The following is a 16,177-nucleotide window of genomic DNA, read 5'->3' as shown; positions in this document are numbered from 1 at the left end:
TACATGATTTCTAATCAAATTCCAGTAAAATTACATTAAACCTCTTTTTCATGTAAGTTACGTTTTCTATGGTTATTTGATTTGCACAATAAGGAAATAAGTTTTATATGTCAGTTTTTTGGTGTGTGTGTTTTGTGTATGAAACATATGAAAAGGGAAAATATGAAAAGCATTCATCTCTTACATATTAATTAAACAAGAAGCATCTTGTTAAGAGATATTTTAATATCAAATTATAATTATTTACAAAAGCAATTAAATCAGCAATAAAAACTTCTATAGATAGTTCTGATATACTCTGCAGTCTCAGTTTCTAAATTATCCTCCAGAAGAGAGTCTGGGAATCAGGGGTGCTATTCAGCAGGTTCTGACAGGTTTTGGAGAACCAGTAGCGGAAATTTTGAGTAGTTCGGAGAACCAGCAAATACCACATCTGGCTGGTCCCAGAGTGGGGTGGGAATGGAGATTTTGCAGTATCCTTTCTCTGCCATGCCCACAGAACCAGTAGTAAAAAAATTGAATTCCACCACTGCTGAGAAGTACAATACTTATTGACATATGGACAAAAAAGATATTCAGATTGTTGTAATTGATAAAGGATCTTTCCAAACTCTGCAGTATCAGTCTTTGTGCAAGTAGAAAATAATATAATATCCATTTCTATTCTCAAGAAATTATTTCTGTCATGTCAAAATCTCATTTTAAAAAAAAGATGGAAAACAGTCTTTCAAATAATGGTTTATCTGTATATTTATTTATGCACATACAATAATCTATATATCTCACACTTCCAACCTCAGGGTGGTTTTCAATATATTTTTATAATATAGCTTTATAAGTATTTGCAAATGTATATAAAACATGTCTATACCAGTTCCTAACTTCAAGTCCACGTGAGGTATTTCAAAATACAAATTATTATTCGCTTGCTAGATTTTGTTTCATGCTACCTGAAAACTGGAATAAATATTACACTGCATATTATCAAACCTGCCATGCTAAATCAATTCTAATTTTTAATCTTTTCTGTAGCATTGGTGAATTCTTTATCGATGGGGATGATTTTCTTCTGTTCTCCCATTGTCAGTGTATTTACCAACATATTTGGTTGTCGAAAAGTAGCTGTAGTAGGAGCAGCTGTGGCTTTCGTTGGGCTCCTTTCAAGCTCCTTTGTACGGTAAGAATACTAATTTTTACTGACTTTTCAAAGTGCAGTTGCCCTCTAGCAGTATATTTGGGGCACTCCCTTGACAACTGTAATATTTCTTCTGCCCAACCTCCCAACTTTCTATCATTAGATCATGATCTTGGTCTTAAATCATGCTTGATGACAGAACAGATCATGATCTTAAGGGTGCTCTTGGGTTCTAAAGTCCTAGGATAATACTTTCAATATGACATAATTTTAGTCAAAACACTAAAATTATGTCATATTTAAAGTGTTATCCTAGCACCTCAGAATCCAGTCATGATCTGTTCTGTCATCAAGCATGATTTAAGCAGCCAATTCTGGGGTAAAGTGGGTAAATGAACTTTTCCTCATATTGCTCTATGTTATTTTTGTATTAAAAGTGAGAAAACATCTTACCCCAGGGATTATTGTACAGTATTTTCAAGAAAATAGTGAGATTTTGCATGGACTGCTTTTGAGCTATGAACTCGTTGCTGCCTATTTATCAATGCTTTGAGGTAAACAGATTCCACACAGATCACAAGAACTCTGTTTTATGGTTGTAGTGTATAGGAACAGAATCTTGAAAGCACAACAGTTTCTCTCTTTCTCCTCTGAACCTTATACTTAAGCAAATCAAAGCCAGACAATCTTGAGTTTCTTTGTCACACTTTCCTCTCTTTTAGGACTAAGTTAATGCTTATGTAACTGCACTTGCCTTCCTTCTTCAAGGTTAACGCCATATGTCTCTACACCATTCGTTCAAGACAAAACCATTCAGATCTTCCTTTTCAAATTTGAAAAGATTGTTCAAAGTAGTTTGTAAAATTGCATAGGGTTGTAAAATGCTGTACAGTATTGGAAAAAATTATATTATACATCCCTGCATCATTAAGGATGCTTATAGTAGCACTTTATATCCCGTTTGAATGTTTAGTAGACATATTTTCTCTTTATTTAGTTAATCACTTCTGGAAGTACAGTGGGTGTGTGGTTTTGCTTTCAGCCTCATTTACCAGTTCCAGTAGCTGGAAATGGTTTCTATTCATGCATTTCAATCATGCTGTGAAGCTTCCCTTGACACTTCCAGTAAGCTAATGAAAGTTTCAGAAGATGCTTTTTTATATGCCCACAGAAGAGATAAACAGTACATTTATCAAATTTACAAATGATACGGATTTACTGGCACAGCTAGAATACTGGTCTCAAAAATGGGTGTAGGAAAAAAATAAAATGTCTATATTTATCTCATCCTTTTAAAATATATATTTTGGGTGTATATTTTATAATGTGCATAATATATTACAATAGTACTATGTGGATGTAATTTATAAATAATTGAGGATGCTCTTTTTTTTTTTTACAAAAAATCAAAATGCAGTAAAAAATTTGGAGACTGCGAACTAGAAAGACAAAAATAAAATTCAGTTTGATTTAATCTTCATAAATTAGAAGAATTGGATGAAAATAACAAAATAAAATGTAGCATACATCTTGTTACTGTTCTTCTTTTAGGAAATAGCAGCCAAATGATCAAGTATATGATGGGAATAGAATCTGAATATGAATCAACAGTGTGATAAAACTGTAGAAAATGTCAAATGTAATTTTAGGCTATAACAGAATTATAATTTCCATATCCCAAGAAATATTTTTCTTCATTATGCAAACCATGTGAGAAACAGTATCAGAAAACTTATTTAATGTATAATTAATGTTGGTTTGAACTATGCAAAATTACATTTTGGGGATAAACATTGGCTCCTGTAAACATTATGAAAAGATAGCCTTTTAGATATGACATAAACAATATTTTAGAGTAGAGCCAGCGTTAAGTATTAAATTATCTTTGATTTTCTAACAATATCCAAATGTCAATATAAAACAAAATTGAAAAATTAAAAAAGGAAAATATGCCAAAGACCACTATTAACACTGTTTTCTATTTGTTGTAGCTCACTTGGACCTCTGTATTTCACTTACGGAATCTTGCTTGGCTGTGGCTGCTCATTTAGCTATCAGCCATCCCTGGTCATTTTGGGACATTATTTCAAGAAGCGCCTGGGACTAGTGAATGGCATTGTTACCGCTGGGAGTAGTTTGTTTACTATAACACTGCCTTTTCTTTTAGATGAACTGGTCAGTTCTGTTGGCCTCTATTGGACTTTTCGAATCCTATGCATTTTTTTATTTATTCTCTTCCTGGCTGGCTTTACTTACAAACCTGTCATGCCTAATACCAAACAAAGTGAAAAAGGGAAGAAGTTCAAATTACCTCCAGCGAAAGAAATGTGCAATTTTTACATTTTCAAAATTCTGAGTTATAGAATCTGGGCTCTGGGGATTCCAGCTGCTTTATTTGGATATTTCATACCTTATGTTCATCTAGTAAGTATTCATACTTCTTTCTGTTTTTATATTTTATTGCTTACATAAATGAATATAATAAATTTTATGTTATAATGCTTAGCTTTTTTTAAAAGTTCTTTTTAACAAAAGACCAGTTAAGATTTCTTCATTTCCTTCACTTTATTTAATTTGTGTAAAAAGCTATATTAAACTGGGGTAGGGGGTCTTCAGACAATTATTTGCAGAGCATAATCTTGGTTTAAGACCTAAGACAAAAACTCAGATATGAATAAAACAGTTGCTGGCTCAAAACCCATCTTTGGGGATTACTTACTTACTTACTTACTTTATTTGATTTATATACCGCCCTACTCCCAAAGGACTCAGGGTGGTGAACAGCCAAACAGTAAAAATACATAGATACAAAATTTAAAAACAAAGTAAAATCGAATTAAACAATTTGGCCCAGACAGATTAAAACACCCCAATCATTGAAAACCGATTAAAATTGCATAATTAAAAAGAGGAAAAAGATTAGGCCAGGCCCGCCTGGTGGATTACTGTTAAACCAGGAAATTTTCAATCAACCATAATTTCTTTTTTTATCTGTTATGTTTCATAGTTTGAAGTCTGTTTAAGATCCTGATTTATGCTACAGCTCATGTTTATTTTTTGAGTAAATAGAAACTTAATTAATAAATCCATTATGTTTGTGTGCTATAAAAAGAAGAGCAAAGGAACTGTTTGTTGGGGCAAAACATCTTGGTCTGTTCAGTTGAGATACAGTCATGTGAATTTATTTATTTATTAGATTTATGTGCAGTTTATCTTGCTAGGATAGAATTAGGATATTATATAACAAATGATAAATTTAAAAAATCTTAAGGTCAACTCTGGCATGTGGAGAGTAAGAATGGATTTGTTCTCCTATATCTGGGACGAAATTTAGTAAGGCAAAGAAACCTTATAGGGTGATAAAACTTAAAATCAAGATACAAGTTCATGTTTATTACTTAATATGTTAATTCACATTTCATTTTAAAATAACTTTTCTTACATCCTTAGAACTTATACAGTTTTTCTGAAACTGATTGAAATTAATGAATTTACATTTCTGAAACAACTCCTTGGTTCTATTGTATCTTTTTCATTTCTACTTTATATTAGGAAAATATTTTTGGTTGCTCAGTTTCAAAATTTCTAGTTTTCTGGCTGTATGTTATGTGAGAAGCGAAATTTACATTTGTGCATCCCCCATGTAGCACGATAGAACTGGAAGCTTATAGATGTAACTGCAACTATACATATTTTAGTACTCATATAGTTCTTTTTTGTCTCTTTCTTGCTTTGTATTACACTTCTTCCTCCATATCTTTTTACTCTATTGTATTCAGTTTTTCTTAGCTTCCCCCTTCGCCCCACCCACTCCTTCACATCATCTTGGGTAAGATAGAGCGAGGAAAAGGAATCCATTGGGCCATCTCTATTGTTGTATTTCTGCTGACAATGAACACAGAGAAAAACAAAGATAGAGAGCAGGAGATCGGACTCCTCAGTTTAGGGTGTTTTCATGCTTGAAAAAAAAAGTGAAAACCTTGAGATTTTAATTGATACTTTTAATGCCTCGAAAATGTGATAACTGTAATCTGACCTTGCTGACATTACATAGTCCTCGACTTAGAACCATTCATTTGGTGACTGTTCAAAATTATGACACTGAAAAAAGTGACTTATGACTGTTTTTCATACTAACGACCTTTACGGCATTCCTATGGCCATGTGATTAAAATTTGGACGCTTGGCAACTGACTCATATTTATGGCAGTTGCAATGTTCTGGGGCATGTGATCCCCTTTTGTGACCTTCTGACAAGCAAAGCCAATGTGGAAGCAAGATTCACTTAAGAACTGTGCTACTAACTTAACTGCAATGATTCACTTAACAACTGTGGCAAGAAAGGTCATAAAATGGGGCAAAACTCACTTAACAACTCTTTTGCTTAGCAACAGAAATTTTGAGCTCAGTTATGGTCGCAAGTCAAGGACTACCTGTACTTCTTCAGAGAACTTGTTTGGTGATTTCTGAAGCCCAGAAATTTGAGATGGGGAAACTTGATGCTGAATTGTTAGAATTGTTTGAACAATATAAGTTTGCATCTGATCACAGGAAGGGAGTTTCTTGATTTCTCAATGTCTTTGCCTTTTAATATTTTTTCCATTTGTTTTTCTTGTTCTGTGCAGGCAATAACAGAGATTTTGTCTTCATGCACAACGACACATTTTTAAAAAAGATTACACTGACTTAGTTGATAGAAGAAGTAAATTTGGGAATAATGGTTCTAGGTGCATCTCTTTGGATCCCCTTAAAGCAACTTTGTGGCACCAGGGGAATAATTCTGAGCTGAGGGCAGGGATATGGATATCTCTCAGACATTGTGTGAACACGACATGAGATCTCAATGTTGGGAAAAAATAGTGCAACAACTTATAGAAGAGTAGGCACTGGAACCAGGCACAAATTCAGACTAAGGGTAGCTGATATATTTTTTAATTTGACTCTGTAGAGGCCAAGTCAAGATTGGCAAGATTGGTTGGGCCAGTTAAAGTTTTAGTAAGTTAATTTTGAAAGTGAGAATTTTCAATGGTTGCCTCAGAGGAGGCTTGCTAACTCAAAAAGCAACAACCAGAAATTCAATTTCAAAAGAGTCAGTGTGGTGTAGTGATAAAGCTGTTGTGCTAGGATTGTAGAGGTTCATCCACTCTCAGCCATGGAAGGACATGGGATGACTTTATGACAGTCTCTCTAAACTCAGATCATCTCATAGGAATATGGGGGTAAAATGAAGGGAGATCCTCTGTTCTGTAATCTGTCTTGTGTAGTAGTTTAATGTGCTGCACTAGAAACCAGGAAACTAGGGTTCCAGTCCTCCCTCAGCACAGAAGCTGACTGGGTGGCTTTAAACCCAATCTATCCCATAGGGTAGCTGGGAAAAAATATTCTAAACTTTTGTAATCTTTTATAGAAGAGCATATATAGCATTATATAGAACACCTCGTGCTGTACAAAATAACTAAAGCCATGGTAATAACTATGGCATATGAAAGATACAATTTGAATTAAGGTGGTCTGACTTTGTAAATGGAGCTGATGAATCCATGCAGGGAAGTAAAACTGTAATTGTGAGTAAAAGGGCTAAATTATATGTCACATGACTGGCAATACAAGTTATAGGTATGTGTGAAAGTGGGAATCAACAAACTGATGCATGTTACCTTCCAGTAAATGGACGAAAAAGTGATGAGTTTGGAGAAAATGTGCAACATTCTGTATGGAGGCAATCTAGCAAAACTTAGTGAAAAATTAGATGTTAGATTACTTGAATGAATGGGTGGGAATGAGACAGGAGAGTAGAGAAAAAGCGATAGGGCCTTTCAGGAGATGAATATAAGCACTGGTATAATGTAGTGGGAATAGAAATATTTAATGTTTATAATAAAATGTACAGATACGGTTGAGAATGAATGAATATTGAATGAATATGAATAAAATGCAAAAATAAATGGAAAGTATAAAAGCACATTGGTGTTTTGGTCATAGATAACAAATGAATCAGAATTAAAATGCAAATGCAATATAAGGGAAGAATGTATGGATGAAGAAGAGAAAGACCAAAAAACAAACAAAATAAAACAAAAATAGGGAGGGAAGTACGTTTAAAGAACAAAAGGCAGTATATAATTCAGTCTCTGATGTGGTGGAAATAAGGATGGGGGTGAAGATAGACAGTGTATAGTGAATGATATCGGTGTAAAGAAATTTAATTGCACTTTTTCTTATATCTCATGATTAATTCATTTAAATTATCTTAACTCACGCCTGTATAATATTGGATATCCAAAGAGAAATAATGTATTATGTAGATAAATTTTCTACACTGGACTTTCAATATCTTGAATAGGGGTTAGAGAGAGTGCTTTTGATAAAAAGTTATATAATGTATTATATAATACAATATAATGCTAACATTATTTAGTGCCTATTTAATTCTTTACAATAAAAAATGTCATTTCATATAATTGTACTAAACTCATTCAGATTGGAAAATAGAACTTCTAGTTCAAGTTGATTTTTTGGAGGAAAGTGTTTTTGTAAAACAGACTTTTGCCCACTTATTTTCTTTCTTCTATTTTTTGAAAATATAATTCTATTGAAAATTGCAGACACAAGAATAAAACTAATGCAAACTATAATAGAGCAGACAAGAAGCATCTTCTTCCTTCTAGATGTTCAATGAAAATAGCAATTCAGAGCTATCATTTTTGGATGGAATAAGGTCAGAAAAGCCTGGTCTGTGCTTAATCTATCTAATCTTCATCTTAATATCTACAGATTGGAGTTTCAGTTACTTATTGATAGATAGATAGATAATAATGAACAACTTGTTTCTTAATAATGAATAAACTTCTGCTGTTCATCACTAGATTATCATAAAACCTAGTTAAAATATATAACTAGAGGGCAACTTGATGTGATATGTGCTTCAAGTGAACTATTGTTCCCAAATCCTGTGTTTCAAATACACTGGATCTCAATAATCTGCAGAGCAATTTACAGGCAAATTGACAAGATATTTAGTCTCCTCCTGAAGACAACCCCTGTTCTGGCTTCCCTCAAAGCCCAGAAAAGATCAACTATAGTTTTCAGTAGACAAGCAGTGACCCATTGGACCATTGTTTCAGAGATATCTTCTCACTTGAACAGAGACATAGAATGATTATGGGTGGGGCAAAAAAAAAAACAAAACAGTGGGAGTGACTACTGATTTTCTGTCATTTATCCTACTGATTTCCCTTAGGGGAAGCTGGCAGTGACCTTATAAATCTACCTTCCTTCTTTCTTGTTCCTTCCTTCTTTCCTCCCTCCCTCCCTCTTTTGTCAGGCATCCTTGTCTGCCTTGCTTCCTTCCTCTCTTCCCTCCCTCTCTTTCCCTGCCCTTTCCAATAGGCAGTGGCTGCTGCTAGGTTGGGCAGGAAACAAAGGAATGGGCTAGAGGTCAATGGGGTGCAGAGGACAGGTGGAAGATGTCCGATTTCTTCATCGACTTTCTCTTTGCAAGCTTCCCATAAGCAAGGGCTTTGCTAGCGGGAAGGTGGCAATGAGTGTTGGCAGTCATATCAGTTCCTTACGGGTTTCCAAACTTGTGGGAAGTTGTCAGGGAACATTGAAAATGTGGATCATGTGACTATAGCTGATTGCCGCAGCAAAGCAGTAGTACTGAATAGCAACAGCACAGTAGCACTGAAGCAGCAAAAATCTTACTAAATTTCATTCCCATAGGAATAATGGATCCCAGCATTCTGAAAGTTAGCCCACTTGAAAAACCTTAGCTGACAAAATTTTACCCTATGATGCAGCATTTCGTCCAACTAAAGATTACAAAGTATGAAGCAGGCAGAAGGTTGTTTGCTCGCCAAGTGGGGTAGACTGTAGGCTTTAAGAAGCATAGAAATCTGGTTTTCAAGAATTTTGATTTCAGATGTGCCCCTGCTTCTAGTTATTAAAAGACAATGATTATTTTGGTAGCTGGTAAATCATTATAAATGAAGAGTAATGGTAATTGTGGGAGAATGTCCCCAAAATCAGATGTTGGAAAAAGAGGTATTGGCCAAAGGCCAAACAGGCCAAAGTTCACTTGTGATTGAGTAACTCTAATTTAGTGTAAACCTAAGTCAGGATATGAACTTCATAATTTATGGAAAGATCATCTTGGCATTTGGAGTAGTTAATTGATAGCAGAAAATATGTATGGGAGCTGCAGAATGAGGCAAGAATTGCAAAAACCTTTTTTAACATTAATAGGGATGCCCCCACCTGTCATTATCAGCTTCAAATAGGTGTCATCAGTACTTTTTTCCCTTATATATTTTGGTAATAATTTGAATAAGTCAAACTTGAAAGAAACAAATATACTGGGATTGAATGGCATCACTGCAAATTTCTCATTTTTCCCCATACAATCAACTCAAGGGCAAAATGCAGTTGTGGCTTTTTTATGCTCCTTTATATCAGTTGATTTATGCAAATATTTCCATTCACTTATAATTGAATTCCATCTTATGTTATTTAACTGTTTTTTGAGCCATTTTTGTTTGCTTATTTGCCTTGACAGCAACTAACTGCTTTAAAGATATTGTTTTGTGTTTTTCAATTATATATGAATCAAATGGTACTATTTTCAGGATTATTCTCTATGAATATTAACCATAATTAAATCTCCCATCATCTTTCTCCTATCTTTTTTCTGTTCTCTTTGTCTCCATACTGTGCTTCTTTTTCATTAACTTTCTCTGTCCAAATTTAATATACTACTTGTGCACTAAAGTGTGATCTTGATTTTTACATTAATATATGCAAGGCCCCAAACTTCCATGACTCTTATGTGCTTTACTTGCTTTCCTAATCTTTACATTTATTTTCCTTCAGATTTCAACTTCTGCTGCAATTTGACAGTGCAGGTTAGTGCTCCCCCCTCTCTTCCCCTTTAACAGCACTGTATTTGCTATATCTTTGCACTTAGGAACATTTGCTTGCCAGTATTTATGTTTGCTTTATTTAATCCTTTTTAATTGTGATTCACCTCTCTCTCTCTCTCTTCTCTCTCTCCTCTCTCTCTCTCTCCCTCCCCCCTCCCTCTCTCTCCAGTGAAAGTGGAAGGAATAATCTGTTTCCATATTACTGTAGAGTCTTTAAAGCTACAGCAGGCAAAAGTGGTGATCAAATATTATAATTATTAGTGACCACTGACAATTATTAGTGATTTCTTGTACATATTTTCTTAGAAGAGAGGCTTTCTAAGAATTTCCATGATATTCACCCCGTCATGCAGTGCTAGGGCTCAAACCGCTGGAGCAAAGACCATCTCCAGCATCATTATAACCCACTGAGCTACTACTGCATCTCCTGCTCCAAAATAACTATCCAACATTTCTCAGTCTACATGAATGCTTGGAGCAGGGCCTTCATGAAAAGCTCCAGTAGAAATATATGGGAAGAAGCATTGTTTTGTGTTGGCTATTTCTCTATAAGGTGACTTTTTTGCTCCCAATGTATATATTTCAATATATTTATTTATATTTCATTCAAGCCCTTCTTTTTTCTCCCAAGAATGAATCGTACCCTCCTCTATTATGTATTCACATTATTCAGTATCTTGCCTGTCAAGATGAAACATTTAAATGAAATCCCTTGTCTCATGTATTTACCACATCAGCACCAGCATTTTTTTCTTTAATTATGGCATTAAAGTATATATTTAACAGCTCATATACTTTAAAAAGGAAAAGTGAATAGACTTATAGCTTCTGCATATCCTACCTGTGATGAGAACCTGTGATGAGAAGGGAAGAACCACTTAAAGACACGTTCTTTTTAGAGAAAGAAAAAAAGTAGAAACCTTTGGTGGAAACCTGTGTCTCTTGTGAATAATGAGACCTTTATCCTTCTATAGAGTCATGCAAAATGTGTTCAGCTCAAAGCTTTTAAGGTGTTCCAAGCTCAAAGGAGACTTGTGTGCATTCCATGCTTTCAGAACAAAACCTGACCATTTCAAATACTGACATTTTGAGTATTGAGTCATAGGAAACAGCTTTCAAGCAAGTTGTTTCAAACATTTGAAGTTCAAAACAAAACATGCTTGTTCAGATAGTTTTGTTTCAGGGTTGAAACAACAAAAATAGTTACATTTTGAGCATTATTGAGATGGCATGTACCCAGCGTGACTGATTTTTGAATAGGACTATTTTGCTCTTACCAAAAAAACAAAAGGTTCCTTCTCCCAAGTCAGCAGAAGAGAAGTATTTGATTTACTCCTGTATCAAAGGCAACTCTCACGTGATAAAAATTAAAACTATATTATACAGTATCTATTGTATCTTTAATACCGTTTGCTGGGTAAGCATTTGATAAAAGTTAACAAAAAACTGCTGGCGGTATGTGACTGGTTTTTTAAAAAAATAAAAATAAGGTGTAAGGATGCAATTCCAACACTTTTTCCAGAGTAGGAGTGTAAAGTTATTGAAGCATCAAAGTACCAACAACTCTAATGAATGAGATAAATAAAAGGCCATTTAGGCCTTGCTGTTGAGGTTACACATGCCAGAAGTTAATACAGAGGTAGTCAGAAAAAGAGAAAATAAAAGATGGGGCACTCCTTTTCTTATTTCACAAAACTTATTTTAACTTATTTAGAAGTAGTTTGCATTCTGAGAGGTAACTGCATTTCAAATGGTTGAAAGCCTTATACTGAAGTTCATACATGTTACCAGCCATGTCCCATAAGATGGTATAAATTTTAATCATCTTTTTTGGGGGGGAAGGGAGGGATTGTTTCTGTTTTGTCTGCTTTATATATAAATAAGAAAACATGATATTTATTTGTATTTATCTTTAAAATACATATCTATACATTTTTAATTTATTGTGGATTATGAGCATCTCTATTTCAAAGATATATCTGCAAAAATATATGAGGCAGGCAGGATAATTAACAGAACATTATGCCCAACCTTTTTCCTGAACCTGCTATTTAAGTTTCTGTGAAGTTTTCAGAGGGTTACAATAACACAGATAGAATAGATAAATGATAAATGAATAATCATATTCAGTTTTGACATGGTATTCGTGAGAACATTTATTTGGAAAACATTCTCTGAAATAAGTTTGATATGCTTTCAAGTCCAGGTGTTTATTCTCAGTATATCCAAAAGCAAGGAATACAGAAGTACATGTCAAGATAGTCAGAGCCCCCTTGCTTTTAATTATTATGACTTTCAGATTTTGCTCAAGTTTCTTAGAATATTGAATTGGTGTTCCTAAATTGCAACTATGGATCTCTTTATCCATGTGCACCTTACCAAATCCCAGCAATATCTTTTTTTCCTGCTGCATTCTAATGAGATTACTTTAATCCTGGCATAGCCCATAAGTGAGACAGGCTTAAGTCATCCTGAGTTATGAAGTAATGTTTCCTCCTGTATTGTATTCTGATACTCTCCTCAGTGATATCTGAAAAGTAGGTAACATCTAGCAAGATTTTTGTCACTCATCATTTAGAGGGAGCTCAGACAATTGACTTGGGAAAGAAGAAATTGAAGCAAGAGAAGTATTAGCAGCTAGGTAGCCCATTTCATGCCAATTCATTTTTCTGCAGACTTAAGGTTGAGAAGCAGTGCTTTCCCACTGCTTCTCAACTAAGCAGTGGGAAAGACCTTAGGTATCCTATGATTTGCACCAGATGGTTCATTTATGAAAGAAAAAAAAGGAAAGAAAATACTGTTCTTTAGTATTATAGAGCACTTCTTCCTGTAAATATTAAGAACATTATAGTGTTTAATTTCTCCTGTAGTACCAAAGGATTAAATGAATTTCTTACAGTTTTAAAAAAGCATAAATCCTATCTATAGAAACAGTTGTTTGCATGTTTACATACTAACAGATCAGTGGTCGGTTTCAAAAAATTTTACTACCAGTTCTGTGGGTGTGGCTTGGTAGGTGTAGCATGGCTTGGTGGGCGTGACAGGGAAAGGATACTGTAAAATCTCTATTCCCACCCCATTCCAGAGGAAGATTACTGCAAAATCCCCATTTCCTCCCGATCAGCTGGGACTTGGGAGGCAGAGAATAGATGGGGGAGGAGGGGCCAGTCAGAATTTTTACTATCGGTTCTCCAAACTACTCAAAATTTCCACTACTATTTCCACTAAAATTTCCAAAATTTCTCCAGAACTGGTCAGAACCTGCTGAAACCCACCTCTGTAACAGATCTACTTTTCAACCACATTACTATGTTTTATAAAGCTGTTATAATCTAAAACTTTGAGCTTTTACAAAGGGTTTTCTTTTTTAAAAAAAATCAAAATAGTATGAAAAAAATGAACATTTGAAAAATAATTTTTATCAGTGGGGTTTATTGATTAGTCTCTTAAACCTCTCAGTTAAATGGGTTTGTGAGATGAATGAGAATTCTGTTATTTTATTTATATAGCTTTGAAGGCCGCCTTCTTGCCTGAAATGTCCAATAATTTCTGATACATGCAGTATTATTCTTTCCTATTTTTAATTTTGGTCCCTTAAATTTAAAGTCATTTAAATATTTTAAAATATTTAAGAATAATTTCACATCTTCTTGATTCTTTTGATACTTTAAGTTTAACGTTTAGATATTTTTCTTTTATAAAGTGTTTATACCTACGCATAGTGTTGACCTTGTTTATTTTTCTGAACATATTCCTGCCTTTATTGAACAAAAACAATTTGATTCGCATGAATTAGCAGGTTATCAGGTGTGAACAATAAGATCCATATGTGAAGAGTTCAATTAGCTACTTTATTGCTCAAGACTATTTCACAGGAATCTTCCCAGACTGGCAGTCTGCAGTTAGAAAAGATTAGATAAGGTTCAGTGGCATTGAAGTGTGTGTTTGTGGAGGTGTCAGACCTTGCCCTCTTGTGCCTACATAAGGATTCCAGACTAATTCCCTGCTTGACTCTTCCCCCTGGCTCAGCCAGTCTCTCTGACACAGGTGCTGAATATGAATCTGGCATTCATCTTTCCTTTCACACATTTGCCCAGTAAAAATTAGATTAGTACCATAATTATGCAGTGGAATCTTCACTGAATCACTTCTATTTTTCCAGCTTACAAATGATTCTATTAGAATTATCATTGGTTAGATGTTGGTTCATGGAAGACATTCTGCAAATATGGCACTGGTTCATAGCTGCTTTTCTTATTACTTGAACTTTTTTTTTTTTTTTAAATTTGATTTATATGCCGCCCTTCTCCGGAGACTCAGGGTGGCTTATAATGCGCTAAGCAATAGCCTTCATTCTTTTGTATATTTATACAAAGTCAGCTTATTGCCCCCACAACTGGGTCCTCAATTTACCTACTTTAGAAAGGATGGAAGGCTGAGTCAACCTTGAGCCTTGGCGAGATTCAAACCTGCAGTAATTGCAGGCATCTGATCTTAATAGCCAGCTTAATAACAGGGTGCCTTAGACCATTGTGCTACCAAGGCTCGTAACTTTTGATTTTGATTATATATTTGATTTTGATTATATTATATTTTGATTATAAACTTTTGATTATAAAGGTTACAAAGTGTAGCTGTAACACTTGTTTTTAACGCTTTTTCCACTTCTTACATTTTCCAAGTCCAAGTCTGGTAATTATATGATTTAAACTTAATCAACTTGTAATTACAATAGGGAAAATGAATTCAATATGGCTTAGTTACATTTGTATATGGAGATATTGTATCTGTTGTGACTTGATTCTGTGATTTTTATAAATGAGAACAGTTTAGATACATCCTTTTCGACCTTATCTTGGTTTACTAAGTTGAGATATAAACAAGTACTTTATCAATGAGTGTTGCTTATTTGTTTGCCCATTTACATGAGCTTTTATTAAACTAAGAAATCTCTAATTAGTCAGGGTAGGATATTATGACTGGCTACAGTACAAAGCTGAGTCATAATTTGAAGCTGGTTCTGAATTTTATTGGTTGCATCACAAACAGAAGAACAAAAGAGGAACATTTACGAACAAATTTATAAAGCTGAGATATGATTGTTTAAACAATGTGTATAAATATAATAAAATTTTAAAATATGGCTGATTTTTTGTTATATTAAAATCCTATTTTTCCTCCTTCTGAATAGCTAACCCACGTGAAAGAACGTATTGGTGAACATGTTCCAGATGTGACACTTCTGCTTTGTCTTGGCATTACTTCAGGAATTGGTCGACTGGTTTTTGGCAGAATTGCAGATTATATTCCTGGTGCAAAAAAGGTTTATCTACAGGTACTGCTAGATTACCAATAGAAAATACATTAATAATGTATTTCTAGATGTTACAGGCCAATAATATGAACCTTTTGGTGGATTTTTTTTCTATATTTGCTACCCTTAATATTTTCAGATATGCATAACTTTTGCAGAATTATGTCTGGCATCTAAAGACCACTGAACTGCTGATAAGTATTTAGAGGCACAAGAACGGTCCAGGAGATCTGAGATAATTTTGTATATGCATAGTTCTCATCAATAATATCCATGAAGTAGTGCTGAAAATAGCATGTTATATCAATAGCACATTTTAAATATTTCAATCTATAGATATGCCATACTGATTCTTGAAAATTGGCAGAAATATTGTCAGATGTCACGTATTTTCAATAGAACATCTATTTTGATGTATACAATTACTACACTAAAAGTCTGTAGAGATTCTCAGTCATCCAGGTCATGGTTGTCCCAAAGGTACTATTTCAGGAGGCAACTGGACTTCCTTGTTTTTTCTTTGAAGACATTTTGCTTCTCATCCAAGAAGCTTCTTCAGCTCTGACAGGAGTTTCAGGAGTTGCCTCCTGAAATAGTACCTTTGGGACAACCATGACCTGGATGACTGAGAATCTTTACAGACTTTTAGTGTAGTAATTGTATACATCAAAATAGATGTGTCATGACTCCAACTAAATTTATCGTCATGGCAAGAACTCTCTCAACCATCATACTTACCAAACTGGGATAAGAAATTAATGGGACAGAAGCCTCCCAAATATTACTTGCAGGACCAACATTTACAAATAT

General features: G+C 34.3%; 1 protein-coding gene across 1 annotated transcript in view; it reads left to right on the top strand.

Annotated features, from left to right (window-relative positions):
- The window catches only part of SLC16A10 (solute carrier family 16 member 10), a 43,895-nt gene that overhangs the window by 18,015 nt on the left and 9,703 nt on the right, over positions 1 to 16,177 (top strand). Inside the window, exons 2-4 of the mRNA XM_070932812.1 lie at positions 1,033 to 1,177; positions 3,127 to 3,559; positions 15,245 to 15,388. Coding sequence (XP_070788913.1) covers positions 1,033 to 1,177; positions 3,127 to 3,559; positions 15,245 to 15,388 — 722 coding nt within the window. The remainder of the gene's footprint in view (positions 1 to 1,032; positions 1,178 to 3,126; positions 3,560 to 15,244; positions 15,389 to 16,177) is intronic.

The sequence above is a fragment of the Pituophis catenifer genome, unplaced genomic scaffold, assembly GCF_029215685.1.
Source record: "Pituophis catenifer annectens isolate HBS135680 unplaced genomic scaffold, rPitCat1.0.hap2 SCAF_1, whole genome shotgun sequence".
NCBI lineage: Eukaryota > Metazoa > Chordata > Lepidosauria > Squamata > Colubridae > Pituophis > Pituophis catenifer.
Note: the sequence above shows the minus strand (reverse complement) of the source record. Positions and strands in the feature narration are given on the sequence as shown.